The sequence below is a fragment of the Trichechus manatus genome, unplaced genomic scaffold (assembly GCF_000243295.1).
Source record: "Trichechus manatus latirostris isolate Lorelei unplaced genomic scaffold, TriManLat1.0 scaffold00065, whole genome shotgun sequence".
NCBI lineage: Eukaryota > Metazoa > Chordata > Mammalia > Sirenia > Trichechidae > Trichechus > Trichechus manatus.
This window is the reverse complement of record NW_004444001.1, coordinates 1,442,810-1,462,187: the sequence shown is the minus strand read 5'-3', so window position 1 is coordinate 1,462,187 and position 19,378 is coordinate 1,442,810. Positions and strand designations below refer to the sequence as shown.

The 19,378-nt window shown below is 51.1% G+C and overlaps 1 protein-coding gene across 1 annotated transcript in view; it reads left to right on the top strand.

The window, feature by feature from the left end:
• CPNE5 (copine 5) overlaps positions 1-19,378 on the top strand; it is a 106,357-nt gene that overhangs the window by 84,606 nt on the left and 2,373 nt on the right. The window contains exons 13-18 of the mRNA XM_004379411.2: positions 5,759-5,812; positions 9,472-9,533; positions 15,112-15,158; positions 17,145-17,326; positions 18,280-18,407; positions 18,639-18,741. Coding sequence (XP_004379468.1) covers positions 5,759-5,812; positions 9,472-9,533; positions 15,112-15,158; positions 17,145-17,326; positions 18,280-18,407; positions 18,639-18,741 — 576 coding nt within the window. The remainder of the gene's footprint in view (positions 1-5,758; positions 5,813-9,471; positions 9,534-15,111; positions 15,159-17,144; positions 17,327-18,279; positions 18,408-18,638; positions 18,742-19,378) is intronic.

Here is a 19,378-nt window from a genome sequence, read left to right as displayed (position 1 = left end):
CCATAGGGTTTTCTAGGCTATAATCTTTATGGTAGGAGATCACCAGGTCTTTTCTCCCATGGAGCCACCAGGTGGGTATAAACAGCCAGCCTTTCAGTTAGCAGCCAAGTGCTTGACCGTTGCACCATCAAGGCTCCTATCAGCCTCAGGCTAACCTTCCAAAACTGAATGCATTAGCTGAAGCCTCCTCACACCCTCCCTGCCTCCTAGCCAGCTAGCTCCTTCTCATGTGTTCCCGTCACTAGGGCCCAAGGCACCTTGGGAGTCATCCTTGATACCTCACAGCCCACATCTGATCCATGATTGAATCCTGCCCTTCTACCACCCAAATTTTACAACATTTGTTCCCCTTATCTCCGTCTACCGTGTCCTTATCATTTCCCCTGTGTGGGGGCTTTGCAACAACCTCCTAATGGCCTTCCTACCTCCTTCAGTCTCCACATAGTACCCAGAGTGCTCCACCAAAATGGTGATCTGATTACATGGCTCCGTTGATTAGAACTTGTCTGTGCATCCCATCCCCACGCCAGCGTGGTGCTCACATGGCAGGTGGAAGGAGATTACAGAAGATGCCCCCACCCCAGCTGAGATTTGTTTACCTCCAGGGTGAAGTCCAAGCTCCTTCACATGGGATACTGTCCCCCCATTCACCCCACAGTCATGTGTGCAACGAGTATACCAGTTGCCATGGAGCCAACTCCAACTTATGGTGACCCCATGTGTGTCAGTATAGAACTGCATTCCATAGGGTTTTCAGGGCTGTGACCTTTTGGAAGATCGCCAGGCCTTTCTTCTGAGGCATCTCTGGGTGGGTTCGAACCTCCAGCCTTTCAGTTAGCAGCTGAGTGCTTAACCATTTGCGTCACCCAGGACTCCTGTGCCATAGGTGTGTGTATATAAATAGCTACATAAATCACACACCTTTCAAGGCTCCTCAGATGTGGCCCCTGCCCCTGCCCCTGCCCTCTGCTCTTCTCCCATTTTAGCCCATCACACCATCTGAGGCTCTCTGAACCTCCATGCTGTTTCCACCTCCATGATTTTGTCCACGCTGTTTCCTTCGGGAGGGACCGCCTCTTTCTTCTTTACCTGGTTAGGGCCTGCCAGACCTTGTAGATTCCCTTCAGATGTTACTTCTTCCAGGAAGCCTTCTCTGCCTGCACAGCCACCCACCTCAGGTCTGGATTACACACCCCTCCTCTATGATCCTAGGTGTCTCTGTTCCCACACAACGATTCCCTATTTACGATATTTTCTACCTCCTCGCAGACCACGAGGCCTTTAGGGTGGGGCGATGTCTCACTCGCTGTTGCATCCTCAGAGCCAGCACAGCCCCGGGCTTATCAGAGCCACTCAGTGCCCCCTTGCACATAGGCAGACCCCAGACCTGCCCTGGGGCCCTGGGGGTCAGGGAAGAGGGAGAAAGGAGAAGGCTTAGTGGAGTCAAGAGGGGGGAAGATTCCTGAGATGGACCCTAGGGGGCGCTGGTGCCCTGCCTGGGCTTCACAGCCACAGCCACATAGGGCTGGAGAGGCTGGTACCTGAGGAACAGAGATGCCTGCAGTACAAGAAGCCTTGGAATGAACAGGACACCTCATCAGCGCCCACCTCCGTGAAAACCTGGTTGCAAAACATTGCGTTAAGATTAAAACAGTTATGTTATAGAGTGGAAATGTGGAATATGGGCTAATTTTAAAGATAACATAGAAGACTTGAAAGAAAATTTGTGCCTGTGGCTAGGTCTTTGGGCTATGCCCAGACCTCCAGGAGTCCAGTCCCCAGCTAGAGGGCTGCTTTGGAGTTTGAGATGCACTCGGTTCAACACCTACACGGGAAAGATAGGGAGGCTGAGGCACAGTGCGGCATTGGGGCTGCGTTTTTGCCCTCACCTCAACAGCTTGCTTAGTTAGTAAGCCATTTTCCCTTGGATATGTTTGTGAGCATAGGGACATCTGTGTGGCCGTGGTGCCTGTGGAGGAGGTATCCCCCAGTGCTAAAGAAAGTCCTCCGAGATCTCCTCGGCTTCTCTCCCCAGGTTCTCTCAGCATTTCATCCAGGCTGTCAGGTTCTACCTGCACAGCTTGCCAGCCTCCCACCCAAACTTCCCACCTGCGTCCCAAATCCAGCTCCTCCGTCCTTCTCTACCTGGCATCACAGTCTCTCCCCCAACCCCATGGCCACCTCCAGGGCCCAAGATCTGTGGTCACTTCTTGACAGTGCTGTTCCTGCCACAGCTCAGCACCTGTCCCGGCACCCCCCAGGCCCTCATTACCTCTCACCCGGATTAGTGGTAGTAGTAGTAATGATAATGAAAATAACAGCAGCTGACACTTACATAGTACTTACTACATGCCAGGCCTTGGTTTAAGCACTTTACGTGTACTGACTCATTTAGTTCTCATACCTCTCTAAGAGGTAGTACTCTTTTTATTCCCGTTTTGACAAATGATGAAACTGAGTCACAGTGAGGTTAAGTACCTTGCCTCCACACATCTATTCAGTGGCAGAACCAAGTGAACATCCCCTGGCTTCCCCCTCACCCCCGGCCTTCCTCGGACTCGCCTCCCCCAGGTCCCAGCATCCTAGACGGGCTGTGATCTTGTCCCCAACCAGCTTAGAGCTCACCAGAGTTCTTTGCGGGTTTCTGGATGACATTCAGTCATTTAACTTGGCATTCCAGGCTCCCTTCCAGCCAAGCCCAGTTTACTCTTCTACCCCATCGCTCTTCCATCAAACTGGACTCCTGTTCCGTGTTTCTCTCCCACCAGTCTTTGCCCACAACCTCTCCTCTGTCTGGATTGCCCTCCCTTGAACTCTCATGCCCAAATTCTTCTTGTCCCTCAAGGTCTGGCTTCAACACCACCTTCTCCAGGAAGCCTCCGCTGATACGCCTACCTGGAATGGTCTTTCCTTCCTCCAACTCCTCTGATACTTCTTTTCTGATTCCTCCATTTTTGATGGCCCTGTCACTTGTTGTCCTGAGTAACCAGTTGCTGTTGAGTCAACTCTAACTCATGGTGGCCCTATGTGTGTTGGAGTAGAACTGTGCTCCACAGGGTTTTCAAATGGCTGATGTTTCAGAAGTAGATCACCAGGCCTTTCTTCTGCATTGCTTCTGGGTGGACTCAAACCTCCAACCTTTCAGTTAGTACCCAAGCACATTAACCCATTAACCATTTGCACCACCCCCAGTATTTGTCTTCTTTTTCCCACTGGAGCGAAGATCCTTGAGGGGAGGAACTGACATCCCCTATCTCTGCTGGTAAGTATTTGCTGAAGGAATGTGTTGGTATTTGTTATCAAGGTTAGTATTTGTATGCAACACTGGCCTGGGGGCAGGAAGCCTGGTTTCTAATTCTGTCACTTCCCAGATCAGGTGTGTGACCTTAGGCAAATCACTTGTCATCTCTGTGCCTTAGTTTCCTTATCTCCAGAAGTGGATATCAACACTCATTCATGCAAAAGAGACCTGGGCTAAAGATGCAGCTTGTGGCCCCTGAGGAAAGAGCAGGTTTATCAGAAACCCAGAGGCCACAGAGCAGGTGTGAAACTTGCCTCCTTTTGTTTGATGGGAGGTTAGGGAAAGGTTGTACCTAACTTCCCATGTAACAGAAACAAAAAACAAAACCAAAAAGGCTGATAAGGCTCAAATGGGAGTACAAATGCAGTAAATGTGAAAGTCTCCTGGGGGGCTGATAAGGGCAGGGTTGTTGATGTTCGCTGTTGACTAGATTCCAGCTCACAGCAACCCCATGTGTTACACAGTAGAACTGCCCCATAGGGTTTTGTGTGTGTGTGTGTGTGTGTTTAAAATAGATTCTACATTATTTATTGTTAAAAGATAACCAAAAGAAAAATACCAACGACAAAAATAATGAAAACCCCAAAACCAAATCAGTGGCCCTCAGGTCAACTCCAACTCATGGTGACCCCATGTGTCAGAGTAGAACTGTTGTGCTCCATAGGGTTTTCTTTTTTTTTTTAATAATTTATTTTATTTTTGTTGCTGTTGGGAATATAAACAGCAAAAATATACACCAACTCAAGTTTCTACATGTACAATTCAGTGACATTGATTACATTCTTCTAGTTGTACAACAATTCTCACCCTTTTTTTCTGAGTTGTTTCTCTCCCATTAACATAAACTCACTGCCCACAAAGCTTACTATCTTTCAAGTTGCTGTTGTCAATTTGATCCCATATAGGTAGGTCTTAAAAGAGCATGATGCTCAAGACAGGCATTCTTTACTAGTTAAGCTAAACTATTGTTTGGTTTTAAGAAGACTTCGGGATATTTTGGTTTAAAGAGTATCATAGGGCAATAGTTTTGTAGGTTCATCTAGTCTCTGTGGCTCCAGAAATTCTGGATTCTATGAGAATTTGAAATTCTGTTCTACATTTCCCCCCTTTTGATCAAGATTCTTCTGTAGAATCTTTGATCAAAACATTCAGTAATGGTATCTGGGCATCATCCATTTCTTCTGGTCTCATGGCAAAGGAGGCAGTTGTTCATGGAGGCAATTAGCCACACATTCCATTTCCTCCTCCTGTTCCTGACTCTCCTTCTTCCTTTGTTGCTCCAGGCAAATAGAGACCTAGTTGTGCCTTGGATGGCCACTTGTACTTACAGAGTTTTCTTGGCTGTAATCTTTACAGAAGCAGATTACCAGGTCTTCTCTCTCACAGAGTTGCTGGGTAGGTAGTCCTCTTCATTTAGCCCAGAATTTCTCAGCCTTGGCACTGTTGACATTTTGAGCTGGATAATTCCTTGTTGTAGGGAGTTGTCCTGTGTGTTGTAGGATGTTTAGCAGCATCCCTGGCCTCTACCACCAGATGCCACTAGTATACCCCTCCCTCCAAGTTGTGACAAACCAAACAGTCTCCAGACATTGCCAGATGTCCCGGGGCAAGGGGGCACAAAACTACCCTGGTTGAGGTCACTGAGTTAGCCTATCAACAAGCATGTTTTTCAGCATCAATGATGAGCCTGGAGTTCCTGGGTAGTGCAAACAGTTAAGGCACTTGGCTGCTAACTGAAAGGTTGGAAGTTCAAGTCCACCCAGAGTCACCTTGGGAGAAAGGCCTGGTGATCTACCTTCCAAAAAATCAGCCATTGAAAACCCTGTGGAGCACAGCTGTACTCTAACACGCACGGCGTCACCATGAGTCAGAGTCGACTCAACGGCAACTGGTTTTTACTGTGATCCTAGCCCTGTGATTTACTCTCTGATGTCAGATCTGGTTTGGAAGTTAAGCGTTGCACGTAAAGAACAGTTAAGGAGGTTCATACCTCCCTGTAAGGGCCTTGGTGGTCTAGAGGGGACCTTTGAAAGTTCCAGGGCAGCCCTTGGGCTGGGACTTGGAGGAGCAGGGAGGATTGGAATTGGCCGAGGGAAGCAAGGAAAGCGTTTTGGGTGAGGGGAGCAGCCTGAGCCAATACATGGGACAGGCACGGACAGGGCCCCTTTGCGACATCAAGCCTTCTTTGGCTGCATAGGGTGGAGGGTGTGTTTGGGGGAACAGTGGGAAAGATGGTTAAATTAAGATCATTCCTGGTGTGTTTGGTCGTGGGACACCGAGTCTCATCGGGGAGCCGGTTGTGTAACTCTAAATGTCAAGCCCCCACAAAACCTAGTTGAGCCTGAGTCCTCCCCAGCCCCAATGTCAGACTCCACTTGTGAGACCACACCCAGGGACACACCAGCCTTGACTAGTTGGAAATGTTCCTTCTTACCCGATAACTGGTTTTTCCTGCAGGTGATAAACCCAAAAAAGAAAATGAAGAAAAAGAAATATGTGAATTCTGGCACAGTGAGTAGCCACCCCTCCCTGAGGCGGGTATAGATATTCTGCGCCCCAAGACAGGTCTGGTGTCAGGGAGCCTTGAGTGTCTGTCTGTGCAGGTGTGGACTGTGGGAACTGGAGGCCTGGAGAGGCTGGGGAGGGAGAGGGAGCCACAGCCAAGGTGGGAGATGGTGGAGGCAGCACAACAGGGCCATGGTCCGGAATGAGAAGTCGCAGAGAGACACTCCCAGGGGGACTTCCTGCAGGAAGGAAGAGGAAGAGGAGTAGTGTCGATTGTGCCCTTATTCTGGGAAATTCCCCATTTTGGAGCTTTCCACTGGCTGTTTCCCCAAGAGGGAGATCTTATCATTCACTTGTCGTGAAAGAGGAAACCAAGGCTTCAGGCAGGGAAGTGACTCAGCCAAGGCCACCCAGTGAGAAAGCGGCAGAGTGGGAGTCAACAATAGGATTGGCTCCAGGGCTGGCAGCTGCTGTGGGTACTGCCCCTGCTTAACTGTGACCATTCTGGGGTGACTCATGGGCCCAGTGGCTTCTAGGGGCTGGTCTTCAGCATATTCGTAAATTCATTCGACCCGTATTTACTGATGCTGCTATGTGCATGGGGTCGCCATGAGTCGGAATCGACTTGACGGCAACTAACAACAACCTCATGTGCCAGGCAGTGTTCTGGGCACCAGGGGTACAGCTGGGAACAATACGAACCAAGCTCTCTCCCCTCGTGGTGCTTATATTCTAGTCGGGGGAGATAGAAAACAAATAGAAAACCAAACCCATTGCCATCCAGCGATTCCAACTCAGCGACCCTATAGGACAGAGTAGCACTGCCCTGTAGGGTTTCCAAGGAGTGGCTGGTGGATTCGAACTGCCAACCTTTTGGTTAGCAGCCGAGCTCTTAACCACTGAGCCACCAGGGCTCCAGAAAACAAATACACACACCTACATACCTGTGTGTGTCAGGTGGTTTTAGGTGCTGTAGAAAAAAGATATAGTAGGGTAAAGGGACAGGGAATGCCAGGGGAAAAACTACTGTTTTATGTAAGGTAGTTAAGGCAAGCTTCTCTGAGAAGGTGACCTTTGAGGAGAGATCCAAAGAAGGTGAGGGAGCAAGTATTGAGGATATGGGGGAAAGGGCATTCTAGGTGGAGGGAACAGCACATGCAAAGGCCCTGAGGTAGGAGCTCACAGGGCATTTATAGAGCAAGCCAGCATCTTTGTAGCATAAACGTACCCACGCTCACCCCCTTCATGTCCCCTCCCCACTCTAGAGGTCTGTGGCCCCATCATTGAATGCAGCCAAACTTAGTGATTTGAGCCAGGGAGACTGCAATTCCAGACCTGACTAAGAAGAGGTCTTGGTTCCTTTGAGGAGCCTCATTTTTTTTCATCTGTAAAGTGGGGCTAATACATCATCCCTACCCTGCTTACTATACAGGGTGGCTGTGACAGACACATGGGAGATGCAGGCTTGTAAACTGTAAAATGCTCTGTGCATTCAAAGCAGACTGGCCACTGCCTCTGTGATTGTAACTGTTTCACAGACTGGGAATGGAAGAAATAGTTCCTTTGTCCAAAGCTACAGTGCCTCTCAGCAGGGATGCTGTCAGTGTTTGGGGCAGGAAAATTCTTTGTGTCACAGGTGCGCCCTGGCCTCTGCCCATAGCTGCTGGTAGAGCCCCAGTCATTGTGAGACTTCTCCGCCAAACTCTCCCACACATTCCCAAACACCCCTAGGGGAGACAGCATCTCCCCCAGCTGAGCACTCTTGGTTGTATAGCTGAAAAAAAAGTTTGAAAACCACCAACTTTGTTCTGCATTCTTACTTTAAAGGTGGTTGAAGAAACTGAGGCCAAGGTAGGGGACATAATTTGTCCCAGGTCACAAAGTGAGGTAGGGACAGAGCAGGACTAGGCCCTTTCCTTCACCCCACCTTTCCCCATCATCATCATAGACATCATCCAGGATCCAGAATGCTTGTTAAAATACAGATGCCCAGGCCAGTTCCCTGGGGTTCCATTTCAGGAGGCCCAGGCTGGGGCCCAAGAATCTGTGTTTTTGACTAGTGTCTTAATGCTTCTGGAGCCTTGGTGGCACAGTGGCTAAGAGCTCAGCTACTAACCAAAAGGTCGGCAGTTCGAGCCCACCAGCCGCTCCTTCGAAACCCTATGGGGCAGTTCTCCTCTGTCCTATAGGGTCACTATGAGTCAGAATCGACTCGGCGGCAACGGGTTTGGTTTTGGTTTTGTTAGTGTTTCTGGTACCTTACTATGTGCAAGAATCTCCTCGGGATCTTGTTAAAATGAAGACAGTCTGCATTTCTGAATTTCAAGGTGATGCTGATGCTGCTGGTCTACTTTGAGTAACAATCCCTGGGTGAATCCTCACGGTCAGGCAAGTTAGGGAATTGCTTCAGCCCAGGCCTTGGGGTTCAACCCTTGCTGTGAGTTAGACTCACATGAGGAGCTTTAAAAAAACCCAGGACCAGAGCTTCACCCTGGAAATTCTGATGTAATTGGTCTAAGGTCTCCATGAATGCCGAGAGATGCTTTAAAAGATCACCAAGTCTTCTAATGATTATCAGTGAGGGTTGAGGGCCACTCCATTCCTCGTGAGTCTGAACCACTCACTACACTTGGAAAGAAAGGAGACTTTGTTCATCCAGGTGCCTCACACCATCACCCCATTGGGCAAGTGTCTCCAGAGCCCAGCCCAGCGCTCACGTACCCTCCCATGATTCAGGCTAATGGCTCATTAGCTTTGCCAAGCTGAGGCGCTAGCTGCCCCACCCAGTGAGTAGATAAAGATGAGTCTGCCCCAGTGGGGGCACTGCCAACATACTAGAGAGGAGTTTGTTCTCCTACATATGTGAAAGGTCTCCTGCCCCAATCTTGCCTTCTTTAATTGGTTTAGGCTGCCAGCCTTTCGACTGTTTCGAGGATCCTACCTTGTCATTGTAATCGCTGCCAGGTAGCTGCCTCGAGCTGGCACCTTCCAGATGGTGGAGGTCTGCAATCCTCTGCTTGGGAGGAGGGGGGCCTGGGGTGGTCAGTTACCTCCAGGGAAAGAACAGGCTGCTTATGAGGGACTTGGGTCTGAGAGGGTGGAGGCTGAGAGACCCAGAGGGATGCAGTGGGACGAGTAAGGTTTAAAAGAAGTGTACAACAAAGAGGCATGTTTTAGGATTTATAGTCAGTGGGACATGGAGGCCTGGGGCTTGTCAGCACCAGGAGGTTGTTAGGCCTGTGTCAGGAAGACCCCCTCGCCCTCCGCACCCCAAACCAGGGTCCTGGGGCTGGAGAGCAGGTACCCACTTGGGGGAGCCCTGTCCTCCACGGACTGACAAGGGGACCCTCCCAGGATGCAGTTTGGTTTCAAGATCAGGACTACAGGCTCTGGAAACAGACAAACCTGGGTTCAAATACCTACTCTGTTTCATCCTGTCAGTGCCCTTGGGCACATTGTGTTACCTCTTTGAGCCTCAGTTTCCTTGGCTGTAAAATGGGGGTAGTAATAGCACCTCTTCATAGGGTCGTTGCAGGCACTGAGTGCAGTAATGCGTCCAACACTGGCATGTACTGAATTCTGAGGAAATGTCCACTCTCATGTGGTTATCACAGACTGCCCCCCACCCTGGCTCCCCACTGACCAAGCTCCCTCTTATTTTCAAGGTTACGCTGCTTTCCTTCGCTGTGGAGTCAGAGTGCACATTCCTCGACTATATCAAAGGAGGGTGAGAAGAACTGTGGCCTTGGGGAGAGGGAGGGGCCCCACACACCCACACGACCAGTTCTGGTCCCCCCCCGGCCAGGCCTGTGATGCTGGGCTCTGAGTGAACCCCGACTGTCTGGGTGGAGGCAACTCACCCAGCACCCTGCATGCCCCTGGATCCTGAGCGGCTGCAGAGGAGCTCCTGAGCCAAGGAGGCTGGCCTGGGTCACAGCGGGTCCCCAGACAGACGTGGGACCTGAGATAGTATGGAACTCCATGACAAAAAGAGCCAAAGGCTTGAGGAGGTAGAGAGCCCTGGACTAGGAGTCAGGAGGCCTAGGCTCTGGTCCCTCTTTGCCATGGATTTATTTGGTGGATGACTTTGGACAAGTCGCTTTCCCTCCCTGGGCGTCTTATTTCTGCCTTGGTACACAAAGAAGTTGGAGTAGGTGGGTTCTCAGGTTCCTTCCAGCTCTGAGCTTCTGATACCTCTGATCTGTTCTGGGGACAGTGATTAATGTGCCCAATGGTATCAAAGGCCTGTAAGGGGCAGGTGGGACTGGGGAGTGAGCCAGTGGATGGTCCTGGGGCCTGCAGGTGGTCAAACACGAGTAAAGGAGCAGAAAGAACCAAAGGGTGCAGTGTCCAGGACACAGGAGGCAGGGAAGCCACCAGGGGCTCCAGCCAGCAGCACATGGGATGAGAGCTTGACTCAAGGGTGAGGGCCTGCCCAACGTGCTCCCTGCCAGGGCAGGTGCCAGGTCAGACCGTGGGCAGCCAGGACCCCACAGGTGCAGGCAGGTGAGTGACTGCACCTGTCTGGAAAGGAGACAGGCAGGGGCAGCTGCCAAAGGCTCATCCCAGCCAAACAGGCACCTTGGCTGCCTGGTTCTCCAGGGCAGAGGGAGAAGTCAGATCCCGGGAAGCCATGCTCACTTTCCCACGACACCACTCCCTGCGGCCCTGAACCTCCACAGCCTTGATGGTGCAAGCTCACCTTCTACTCACTGAGCAGTCTCCCTGCAGTCATCCAGAGGCCTCCTCTGCCCCTACTTGCCCCTCCTCTGAGCCTTCTCTGACCCGGCCCTTGCTCCCTCCCCATCAAAACTGCCCTGTCCTCTATCCCATTAAGCAACCACCTACCCTTATGTTCCTAAAAACCCATTGCTGTCCAGTCGATTCCAACTTATGGTGACCCCATGTGTTACAGAATAGAACTGAGCTCCATAAGGTTTCCTTGGCTGTAATCTTTACAGAAGCAGATCGCCAGGCCCTTTTTCCACAGCGCCATTGGGTGGGTTCAAGCAGCCAACCTTTCAGTTAGCAACTAAACATAAACCGTTTGGGCCACCCAGGGACACGTGGGGTCACCATGAGCTGGAATCGACTCCACAGCAGCGGGTTACATTCCTAACACGTAATTTTCAAACAATCTTCATCCTATTTAAGCCTACTCATTTGCATAATACCACCAACTCACGGAGCACAGTGGGCAGGGTGGGGACGATTATCTTCATTTTACAGATGGAGAGATGACATAACTTGCCCGAGGCCACATGCCTAATAGGGAGAAGGGCTCCTTTCACTCGACATTTGCTGCTTTTTGTTCCATAGTAATTAATAATGCTGGCCCTGCCTGCCTCACTGCTACAAGGTGGGGTGTGATGAAGAGAGAGACTGCTGAGTTAAAGGGCTAGATGTTGTGAGGTGTCATCGAGAAGGGGCCCGCAGAGGCCAGGTAACTGTGCAAAACTGGCGCCACCAGTACTGGGCAGGTTAGAGCCCCAGTGCCAGCCCTCCCCACACCTCTCTTTAAACTCTCTGGAGAGTCTGAGTGAGAGCTGACTCCAGGGAGCAGGTGCCCAGTGTGCATGTCCGGGCAGGAAGCCCATGGAGGAGGCATTTGTCTAGGGATCTTCTCCTCCCTCGCCTCCCTCACCTGCCCACCTGGACCCTCGGAGGAAGGGTACAGTCGCTTCTGCCCCCATGTCAGAGGAGGAGCTGGGAGCTCAGAACCTTCATTCTGCCCTGCTCCACCCTTTAGTGGGGAGATGAGGCAGCAGGGAGTTATTTTCCCACAAAAAATGCCTGTTTTTTTAGAACCCAGAGCAGGAGAAGAGGACTAGTTAAGGAGTAAGACCTGCCTCGCCCCTCATTGTATATTTGGAAGAGCCAGCTTGACTGTGCCCCTCAGCTGCAGTCCTAGGGGCCAGAACCACCCTCCCAAGGGTGGCTTCAGAGCAGGGCTCTGACCCTCCAAATGTCTCCTTTTTCCTACCAAAGACACAATTCCTATGTTCCACACTGAGAGATGACAACAAACTGCTATAATAAATAGTTCTCCAACCTCAGGGCTTGCTACAAATCAAGGCTTATTTTTCACTCATGGATGGGATAGCAGGGATGGATGGGAAGACTCTGCTCCATGCAGCCACACAGGGACCCAGGCTCCTGCTGTCTTGTGGCTCCTTCTCCCCTACAGGCTAGAGTCCACCGGATGCTCCGCCCCAGCCGGGGCTTTGAACCAGTTCATTCTGGTTCAAATCCCTGCTGAGAATTCACATTTCTAACAAGTTCCCAGGCGATGCTAATGCTGCTGTTTAGGGACCAATTCTGAGAACCACCAGTAGAGCAGTGGTTCTCAAAATTTATTATATCTAAGAATCACCTGAGAACAAAATCCTAACTTAAAAAGACCAGACTTATTGGACTGACAGAAAACTCAAGAGTAACACCCTTTTAGCTCAGTAATAAAGTCACTCCTGAGGTTTACCCTTCAGCCAAATATTAGACAGGCCCATAAAACAAAACAAGACTAAAGGGGCACAACGGCCCAGGGGCAAGGACTAGAAGGCAGGAGGGGACAGGAAAGCTGGTAATGGGGAACTCAGGGTCAAGAAGGGAGAGTGTTGACATGTCGTGAGGTTGGTAACCAATGTCACAAAACAATATGTGTGCTAACTGTTTAATGAGAAGCTAGTTTGTTCTGTAAACCTGCATCTAAAGTACAAAAAAAAAAAAAGAATCACCTGGGGATCCTGTTAAAATGCAGATTCTGATTCAGTATATCTAGGGTAGAAATGCAAGTTCTCAGCAGGGGTTCCTACTGGAACCAGCTGGTTCGAAACCCTGACCCCAGCCGGCAGATGAGGGGAAAGGGTGTGGGAGATCTCAAGTCTCCAACTAACCATGTCCTTGACCCTTCCGGGGGGGTTGGGGGTCACATGAACAGCAGCTCATTGGTGATCAGGTGGAGAGAGGGCTGTGGTTTCTCATAGGGACCATCTGCTAAATGCTGTGAGGTGAGGTCTGTCTTATCTTACATCATCCCTTGCCCCAAGTTGGAACCACCAGAAGTTTCCCCAAGTGTAATACCAGAACCTCCTCCTTAGAATCCTGGATAAGGCCAGGGGATGGGGGAATGTTGGAGTCTCTGAGGTGGGGCCCTGTAATCTGCTTTTTAAACAGTGCTCTTCCTGCAGTGTGGCAACCCAGGACTAGACTTTATCAGGGACTCATGTCCTAGTCAGCTTTGTTTGGTCAGCATCCAGCCTCTACAACAGCCAAGTCCCCAGAAAGTTTCAACCCTGAAATCTGAATCCCCAAAACCTAACTTTTTATTATGGAAAATTTCAAACACATACAAAAGTGGAGAAAAGGTACTATATAAATGAACCCCCTTGTACCCTTCACCCAGCTTCAGTCATAGCCAATCCTGTTTCCTCAGCTCTCCCCTCCATCCAGTTATTTTGAAGCAAATCCACGACCACATAGTTCATCCCAAAATACTTCAAGATGTATCTCTAGAATATGAGGACTCTCTCTTTTTTAAAAAAAAACATAACCACAATACCTCAGTCACGCCTAAAAATTGTTATTGTTTTTAGGTGCCATCGAGTTGGTCCCGACTCATAGTGATCTATGTACAACAGAACGAGACACTGCCTGGTCCTCTGCCATCTTCACAATCATTATTATGCTTGAGCCCATTGTTGCAGCTACTGTGTCAGTCTATCTCGTTTAGGGTCTTCTTCTTTTTCGATGACCCTCTACTTTACCAAGCATGATGTCCTTCTGCAGCGACTTGTCCCTCCTTATAACATGTGCAAAGTGTGTTAGACGAAATCCTAATGCTCATCCTAATGAGCATTCTGGCGGTACTTCTTCCAAGACAAGTTTTTTCATTCTTCTGGCAGTCCATAGTATACTCAGTATTCTTCCCTAACACCATAATTCAAAGGCATCAATTCTTCTTCGGTCTTCCTTATTCATTGTCCAGCTTTCATATGCATATGAGGCAGTTGGAAACACCATGGCTTGAGTCAGGCACACCTTAGTCCTTAAAGTGACATCTTTGCTTTTTAACACTTTAAAGAGTAATTCCTTCATATCACATATCTAGTCAGTGTTCAGATTTCTCCAGTTGTCTTATAAATTTTAAAATTAGTTTGTTCTAATCAGAATCCAGACAAGATCTATGTTTTGAGATTGCTTGATTTGTTTCTTAATTCTCCTTTCATCTACAGGGTCCATCAAGCACCTGACCAAAAAAAAAACAAACCCATTACCATCAAGTCTATTCCGATTCATAGCGACCCTATGGAACAGAGTAGCACTGCCCCACAGGGTTTCCAAAGCTGACATCTTTACAGAGGCAGACTGCCACATCTTTCTCCCATGGAGCACTTCAACCACTGCACCACCAGGGCTCCCTCCAAGCACCTGAAGGGCTTGCTGAAACAGATTCCTGGCACCTCCCTCCCCCAAGAGATTAATTAGTTCTAGAGGAGGGCCTCAACGAGATGGGTTGACACAGTGGCTGCAACAGTGGGCTCAAGCATAACAGTGAGGATGACGCAGGACCAGGCAGTGTTTCGTTCTGTTGTATATAAGGTCACTATGAGTCGGAACCGACTCGACGGCACGTAACAACAATAACAGGGGAGGGCCTGAACTTTCTAACAAGTTACTGGATGATGCCGATGCTGCTGGCGCATGGGCCACAGTTCCCACAGTGCTCCAGTAGAGTTTCCCACAGTCTGGTTTTTGCTGGCTGCATTCCCTGCAGTGTCCCCTATATTTCCTGCGAACTGTTAGATAGATCTGGAGGTTCAGTCAGATTCAGGTTCAATTTTCTGGCGAGACCACTTCGTGAGTGGTGGTTTATTCTTCTCGCAGGAGATGCACGGTATCTGTCTGACTCTCTTTTTTGTTAAATAAGTTTAACCCTAAATCTGACTCCAAATTTGAGCCTGAAATACAGGCACAAGCTTACTCTTAACTCTACCTCACTGTCTTCAGGTGGGCCCCTGGGTTTGAGGAGGGAATAAGTAATCATAATCACATGTCCACACAGAACTTAATCATCTTCAAAGAACTTTCATACTGCTAAATTCTTTTGATCCTCAAAACAGTCCTTTAGGGAAGGGTGTGTCTGGCGTTACTATCTCTGTTTTCCAGAATTGGAAGCTGACTCTTGGCAAGGAGAATGACTTAGTACCTGGCAAGCAGAGGGGCTGGGACTGCAGCCAGGGTTTCTCATCCTTGTCCAGCGCTCCCCACAGTCTGAGGTAACTTCCCCTCTGCTCTGTCTCTTCTAGGACTCAGATCAACTTCACAGTGGCCATTGATTTCACCGCCTCCAATGGTGAGTCGGAAACCCTGGTGGCGTAGTGATTAAGAGCTACTTGGCTGCTAACCAAAAGGTCGGCAGTTCGAATCCACCAGGCCCTCCTTGGAAACTATGTGGCAGTTCTACTCTGTCCTTGACTATGGGTCAAAATCGACTTGACAGCAACGGGTTTGGGTTTTTTTTTTTTTTTTGGTTTTTAATGGTGAGTGGGGGGATGGGCAGAGCAGGATGGGGGTGGGGCTGGGAAAGAGGTGGGACTGGAAGGGGAGGCTTTTAAAGGCTATGTCGGTGGCCCTTGCTGGGAGCCGGGTCCTCCATAATCCCTGGCTTCTTCATTACCAAAGAATGTTGTATAAGCCTGGAGGGCCAAACATACAACCATGTTGGAGATGGTATCGCTGTCACTAACAAATCTAGGCCCTGGGGCTACATACTATGAGCCACAACCTTGTCCTTGAGGGACACCCAGTCTCCCTGGGGCAACAGGACAGTGCGTCCACTGGGCCCATCAAGAGCCCTAGGAAGAGGTGTTTCCACCACAGGACCAAATCCCACACCCTCTGTGCAGCCCATCCTACAGGCTTGAGGGGAAGACTGCAGCCAAGACTGACCTCTGTGGTCCTCGGGGAGGCCAGTAACCCAGCCAGGGACCCCGGCTCTTCCCTTCTGGGGCCGCCTCAGCTTCCTCCCCTCCTCTGAATTTCTTCTGTATCAGGCTGTGGCCAAGTCACCAGGCACAACTTACCATGCCAAACTTTACAGTATTATAAACATCTCAACCTTGGATTCTGGACCCCATTAGGGGTGCTCAGTGCTCATTTTTGTGCCAGGCTTGTAGAAGATGCCATGGTCTGCTACTCAAGTGTGTCAGAAACCCCTTTTGGGGCTGCAGGCCCTAGTGTCATAGAGTAGAGAGGGGCTTTCACCTGCTTAATCCTCACAGCAATCCCATGTGGTAGGAACTATTACTGTCCCATTTTGCAGGTGAGGAGACTGAGGCTGAGAGGTTAAGGAACTCATCCAAGATTACACAGCTAGCAGGAGGTAGAGGCAGGATTGGTACTTTGGCAGTCTGGCTCCAGAGTTTGTGCTGTCCAACCTCTCATTCATAAACAAATAAGGAAAATATAGACTCTGTTAGCGGTGACAAGGGCTATGGAGAAAATTAAGCCAGGGAGAGACTGTAACTCTCAATGGGCTGCTTAGGGAAGGCCACACTGAGAAGGGGACAGTTGAGCAGTGGTAAGTCATGTGGACCTCTGGGGAAAAGTGTCCCAGGCAGAGGGAACAGCCATTGCAAAGGCCCTGAGGTGAGAAGCTGCTGAGGCTTGCATTAAGACTGAGTGAGTGATGAAGGAGGGTAGGAGAGAGGTAACTGGAGACCAGATCATGTGGCCTCTGGGCCCTTGTAAGGACTTTAGGTTTGACTCTGAGTGAGATGGGAGCACTGGAACGTTTTGAGCAGAGGAGAGGCATAATCTGGCTTAGCCAGAACAGGCTTGCTCTGACTGGTGTGCTGAGTATGGACTGTAGGTGCCAGGGCAGAAGCAGGAAGCCCAGTTAGGAGGCTGCTGCAGTCCCATAAGCAAGATGATGACTGGACCAGAGTGGTGGCCTTGGAGGAGGGAGAAGTAGGTGGGATTCTGGATATACTACAAAATCCAGCAGCCAGGATTTCCTACAGACTTGAATGTGAGCTGAGAGGGAAAGAGAGGAGTCAAGAAGAAATAAATAAAAGCTGGGGAGTCTCTTGGTGCAAACGGTTAAGTGTTGGGCTATTAACAGAAAGGTTGGCATTTCAAACCTACCCAGAGGTGCCTCAGAAGAAAGGCCTGACCATCTGCTTCTGAAAGGTCACAGTCATGAAAACCCTACGGAGAGCAGTTCTACTCTGCCAAAAAAAAAAAAAAATTGGGGTGCCCTTGGATGCCTTTCTGCATTCTGAACCCGAGGTGCTTTGAGGGTCCCGGCCGGTAAATGCTCCCTTGTCCTGTGCCGCAGGGAACCCATCTCAGTCCACGTCCCTACACTACATGAGCCCCTACCAGCTGAACGCCTACGCGCTGGCACTGACTGCTGTCGGAGAGATCATCCAGCACTATGACAGCGACAAGATGTTCCCCGCCCTCGGCTTCGGGGCCAAGCTGCCCCCTGACGGCCGGGTGTCCCACGAGTTCCCACTGGTAGGAGGTCCCGGGAAGAAGGGCTGGCTGGGCTGGGGTGTAGTCACAAGCCCGGGGTGGGGGGCGTTTCCCATCCTCCGGGCTTAGGGACTTGAGGTGCAGCCTTTGTGGGGTAAGGCAGCTGGCTGGCTGTGTGTAGGGGAGCTTGTGTCAGGGCCTCTGGAGACCCACTCCCCACCCTGCTCACAAACACCCCTGACCACCCCATGTCTGAACCACCTACAGCTGGCTCTGGCCTCCTTGTTCCTGACAAGATGGACGTGGGGATAGAGTGGAGCTGTGGCTGAACTATTCCCCAAGGCTCAGAAAATAGGATAAGGGGTGTGGGCAGCTACAGGTAATCCTAAGGACTCCCTGCATTGGTGCTGAGAGGGGAGTGAGGGCCAGCAGTGCTCTGGAAGGTGGGCTCCTAGGGGGGTAGTTCTGTGGGACATGGCATCATTTGGGGACCCGAGGCTCTGTGGCGATACCTCCTCTTCCTCCCTCCCACAAGCTGGGGAAGCTCGGTTGGTCGCTCGGTCAGTTAGATGTGTTTAGGGAACATTGCTCATATGCCTGCAGAGTGCCAGGTGCTGTGCTGGGCCCTGGACAGACGGAGATAGGTCAGCCACAGGCCCTTCCCTGAATTGCTCAGACCCAGCAGTCATCGTAGGGAGTGATGGGCTTTCTTGTGGTTCTCTGAGGGAGGCAGCAGGGCTCTTGGGGCCTTTTTGAGTGAGTGCAGGGTGGGGAGCAAGGAGCAGGCTTGAAGCTAGCTCACCAGAGCATGTGCTGACCTTCAGGGCGGGTCCAGGAGCTCCTTGCCCTGCCTCTAGCCCCTGCCCACCAGAGAAGAGTCTAGCAGACCCCAGCTCCATTTCCACAGACCATCCAGCCATCCTCCTTCCCATTCTTCCTTCCATCCTGGGCTCAGCCTCCCCATCCTAACCCCCTGCCTGGCACTCTGCCCCCAGAACGGCAACCAGGAGAACCCCTCCTGCTGTGGCATTGACGGCATCCTGGAGGCCTACCACCGCAGCCTGCGTACTGTGCAGCTCTACGGCCCCACCAACTTCGCCCCCGTGGTCACCCACGTGGCCAGGTAAGCACCTGCCCCCACCTCGGCTGGGGTCATGAGACCCCCATCCCAGATGCTCACACGACTGAGCGAGAATGTATATCTCCCGTTGACTTCCCTTTCAGGGGTCCCTGACCTTGAAGAGACCCCCCCCTACCCGAGACCTGTCCCCACCAAAGTGCTCAGGGTCCTTGAGGGGAGGGTGACATGCCCAGAGGCCTGGCCAGACAGGCCCCATTCCTACCTGCCCCCTAGGAATGCGGCGGCCGTGCAGGATGGCTCCCAGTACTCGGTGTTGCTCATCATCACGGATGGAGTCATCTCGGACATGGCACAGACCAAGGAGGCTATTGTCAACGTGCGTGAGGGGAGCTCCTGGGGCCTGCCTTCCTGCTCCTTTAGGGAAATACCAGGGCGTGGCTTCTCTCCCCTCCCTGCCCTTTTGGTGACCCACAGGCCATACCCAACTCCTGCCTCCTGGCTGCAGGGTCTGGTAGGGTTTTCCAGAGGGGAAGGAGCACCGGGCTGACGTGAGACCCTGCTGGGGAGCTATGCACCCACTTCTTCATCCCACTTGGTGGTCCTTTCTCCAGACACCTATGGCTCCCTCATTAGCCCATCTCGAGGACCGTGCTTCCCCAGCCCCCAGCCCGGCCTGCCAGGCTGAGGAGGTAGGAGGCCCAAAATAGGGGAGGCCCAGGAATGTGGCTCCCCTACCTGTTGGCCTCTCTGAAAAACGAGTCCCATCTGCACCCTGGCTCCTCCTTCAGACCCACATAGAAGAGGGGCCCCTCATGATGGTGGTCCAGTGGGCAGAGAGGGGAGGGGGTGGCTGGCAGAAGCAGACTTGTGACGGCTTCCCCCCCGCCCTGTCTCTCTCTCTCTCTCCCCACCTTCTTCTTGGGGCCTGACCTCGGTTTCCCTTGGTGTTTATCTCTGGGCACCATCTCTCCTTCTCTCTCCCCCCTTTCTCTGTGTTTCTGTGTCTCTCCATC